Source organism: Fragaria vesca, linkage group LG5, assembly GCF_000184155.1.
Source record: "Fragaria vesca subsp. vesca linkage group LG5, FraVesHawaii_1.0, whole genome shotgun sequence".
NCBI classification, from domain to species: domain Eukaryota; kingdom Viridiplantae; phylum Streptophyta; class Magnoliopsida; order Rosales; family Rosaceae; genus Fragaria; species Fragaria vesca.
The window spans coordinates 27,420,074-27,423,331 of record NC_020495.1 but is presented as its reverse complement, the minus strand read 5'-3'; the positions used below and the strand labels follow the sequence as shown (position 1 = coordinate 27,423,331).

General features: G+C 36.5%; 1 protein-coding gene across 1 annotated transcript in view; it reads left to right on the top strand.

Annotated features, from left to right (window-relative positions):
• The window catches only part of LOC101299594 (synaptonemal complex protein 1-like), a 5,864-nt gene that overhangs the window by 795 nt on the left and 1,811 nt on the right, over nt 1-3,258 (top strand). Inside the window, exons 3-12 of the mRNA XM_004301874.1 lie at nt 45-57; nt 121-219; nt 762-1,438; nt 1,520-1,768; nt 1,846-1,974; nt 2,056-2,124; nt 2,208-2,318; nt 2,759-2,866; nt 2,957-3,067; nt 3,137-3,223. Coding sequence (XP_004301922.1) covers nt 45-57; nt 121-219; nt 762-1,438; nt 1,520-1,768; nt 1,846-1,974; nt 2,056-2,124; nt 2,208-2,318; nt 2,759-2,866; nt 2,957-3,067; nt 3,137-3,223 — 1,653 coding nt within the window. The remainder of the gene's footprint in view (nt 1-44; nt 58-120; nt 220-761; nt 1,439-1,519; nt 1,769-1,845; nt 1,975-2,055; nt 2,125-2,207; nt 2,319-2,758; nt 2,867-2,956; nt 3,068-3,136; nt 3,224-3,258) is intronic.

Below are 3,258 nucleotides of genomic sequence, written 5' to 3'. Positions count from 1 at the left end.
TAGAACTCGTAAGTTATTCCCCTTTCATTTGCTTTAAAATGTAGAATGTTCGAAGGTGTAATGTATAACAGGATAAGGGTGCATTTACCATTATGTGATGTTCTTGAATTTTGAATGTAGGTGAAAAGGAGCTGGAGGAATGCAGACTTGAGAAAGAGGAGACAGATAAACTTTACAGAAATGAACAGTGCAGAACTGCAAATCTCATAGAGGAAAAAGGTTAACATCTCATGCATTCTGACTTTAGCTTGCCATTTGTTTAGATATTATGGAGTTACTGTATTTATGACCATCAGACAACCTGGAAGTAAGTAATTATAGATTACATAACCAGGCAAATTGTTTAGACAATATGGAGTTACTGTATTCATGGCCATCAGACACCCTGGAAGTAAGTGAGTATAGATTACATAACCAGGGAACTTTACTATGCCCCAAGTTTTTTCTATGATGAGTTGTTTTGAAGATGATTAAAGCTCATGCATCAGATACTTTAAACTATGTTTAAAGTTTAAACTCACATCCTACCTCCAAAATGGAGATGGTATAACTGAGGCACATTGCGTATGTATTAGACTAGGTCTTTCAATTTAGGAACCAGAACCACCCAAGTTACTTGTAATATGCATGGTTTCTTACCCATCAAGTGATGTTCAAATCTATTCTTATGTATGTATGTTGGCATCACCATTGTAAATCTAGCAGGATGCTATGATTAAAACTTTTCATTATAACAGCAGTCATATGTCTTTTCCTTGCAGACACTATGATTAAGAACTTTGAAGAAACTCTTGCAACTAATAGATTGGCTACGGAGAGTTTGAACACTAAATTAGGTGAGGTGCATCTTGAGTTAAAGTTAAAAGAGGATGAAATCAGGCGTTTGATAACTGCACAGGAGAAATTGGAAACAGAAAAGCATGATCTCCATTTGAGCAACAATGACCTTGTTAAGAGATTAGATATGTCAGTCCTCGAGATAAAGAACCTTGAAGGTTTTGTTCATGTGTTGGCTTCACATTTGGCTGAATTGGATAGACAAAGTTTGAACTTCCTGGAAAAGTTTGATAAGCTAAACTCTCTCTATGAGGCATGCTTCCAGTTAGTCAATCAGGAGAAAGACCTTTCTGCCAAGCTTGCTCAGAGACAGTATGATCAACTGCACAACAGGTTCTTGAACTTAACATCAGAAAAAGATGCTATACAATTGGTAAATCAGGAGTTGAACAATAGGGTCATGGGACTTCAGAAAGTTCAGGAGTCTATTATGACACAACTTTCAGAGGAAAGCCGTACAGCCAGAGAGAGGATACAGAAGTTGGAATTTGAAACTGAAGCTCTGGTCTCCAAGAAGATTGAAACTGAAAAGTTGGTGTCTGAATTAGAGCTGCAGATTGATTCTCTGTCAGAAAATTCAAGATCATCTGAGAATAAAATGGTTTGCAAATTTTAACTGATACATTTTATATTATGAGATGTGTTTTTTCCATACTGAACTTGTTTTTGTACTATTTTGCAGCAAGATCTGCTGATCAAAATCTCAGCACTTGAAACTGAGAATAAAGATAATACAGAGAAACTACAAGCAGAGATACAGAAGAAAGCAGAGCAAATAGATGGTTTACTGAAGCAAGGTGAAACACATGAGCAGCATGTAGATTTGATGGATAAACAAGTCAGCCAGCTTCATAGCACACTGGAGGAAAAGGAGCAACTTATTGTGCAGTATAAGGAACGAGAGAAGAATCTGGAAGAACAGATCACAGAGGTTTGTAATTTCAAAATAAATGTGAGATGTTTGTAAAACCATATCTCATGTACTTACAGTTCTGTACTTTGTTGCAGAACCGTGCATCGCTGACTGCTGCTGAAACTAGACTCGTGGAAGATAAGAAGCAATATGATCTCATGCTTGAGAGTAAACAACTAGAACTGTCAAGGCATTTGAAAGACATATCACAAAGGAATGATCAGGTATGACCACTTTTGATGTAGGCATCTGGCCAGCATACAGTTTAACTACTTTTGCATTGACAGTAAGGAAAATTTTGTCAGGCAATTAATGACATCCGGAAGAAGTATGAGGTGGAGAAGCTGGAGATAGTTAACATGGAAAAGCAAAAGGTTTGCTCATTTTAACCAGCTCCTGGAATATGCTACAGATAAATCATGTTCTTGAATTGATCTTCGTTTAATTGAAACTTCAGGTAGAAAATCTTGTTCGAGAAAGGGAGATAGAATGTGAGAAAAAACTTGAAGAATGCAAAGAAGAAACTAGGCAGCACTTGATGCGTGTTCAGGAGGAACATGCTTCTCTGGTATGTGTGGGGAAATGGTGGATGCTATCATGTTTATAACTGATAATGAATTTTTGCAAAATACATTTGTTTTAAATTACAAAATGCTATGTTTTTTTCCTACACATTCTCTGACATTATCAAACATTTACAACTTTGAACAGATTTTCATTTCTCAGTATTCAACATTAGTCTATAGTATTCAAAAATTATAAGTTGACAAGAAAAAGAAAAACAAATAGAAAACATTGTTTAGTACTCAAGTCTGTTTGCACCAGTAATCAGTCTGCAAAATAGCCTACCTGCAATTTGTTAGTGACTGTGCAACTCTTTTCAAAGAACTAATCCAAATTTACTATTGGCGCTGTTCGAAGTAGCTCAGTTTTGATCTCGGAGGTTGCTCCTTTTCTGAGACATTCCTATTACATGCTTCTAAGTGTTATTGACTTTCATATATGCAGGTCAGTAATCTTCAGCAGGAACATGATGAAAAGGAACGAAGTCTAAAAGCTAAACACAGTCAAGAGCTAAAGCAGATCCGACTTCAAGCTGAAAATGAGTTGAGAGAGGTCTGTAACTTCATATAGCTTTAAGCTTAAGCTCAAATTAGGTTGGGTCTAATATGCCTAAGTTACTAATCGGATTTATTTTTGTCATAGAAAGTAACATCAATGAGGAATGAACATGAAGCCCAACAGAGAGCTTTGAGGCTTCAGCATGAAGATGAGGTTAAGAAGCTTCAGGAGGACTTGGATCTTCAAAAGTCCAAAGTACATATCTTTCCGATCTACTTTCTACTGATTTTTTGTACATTCTTTTATATAATCTCGTTATCACAGGAGGAGAAGCAGAGGGCCTTACTGCAACTGCAATGGAAAGTTATGAGCGATAAGCCAGAGGAGGAGCAAGAAGTAAATTCAAAGAAGGTTGGCTTTAGAATCTATGAATCTCTCTCTCTCTC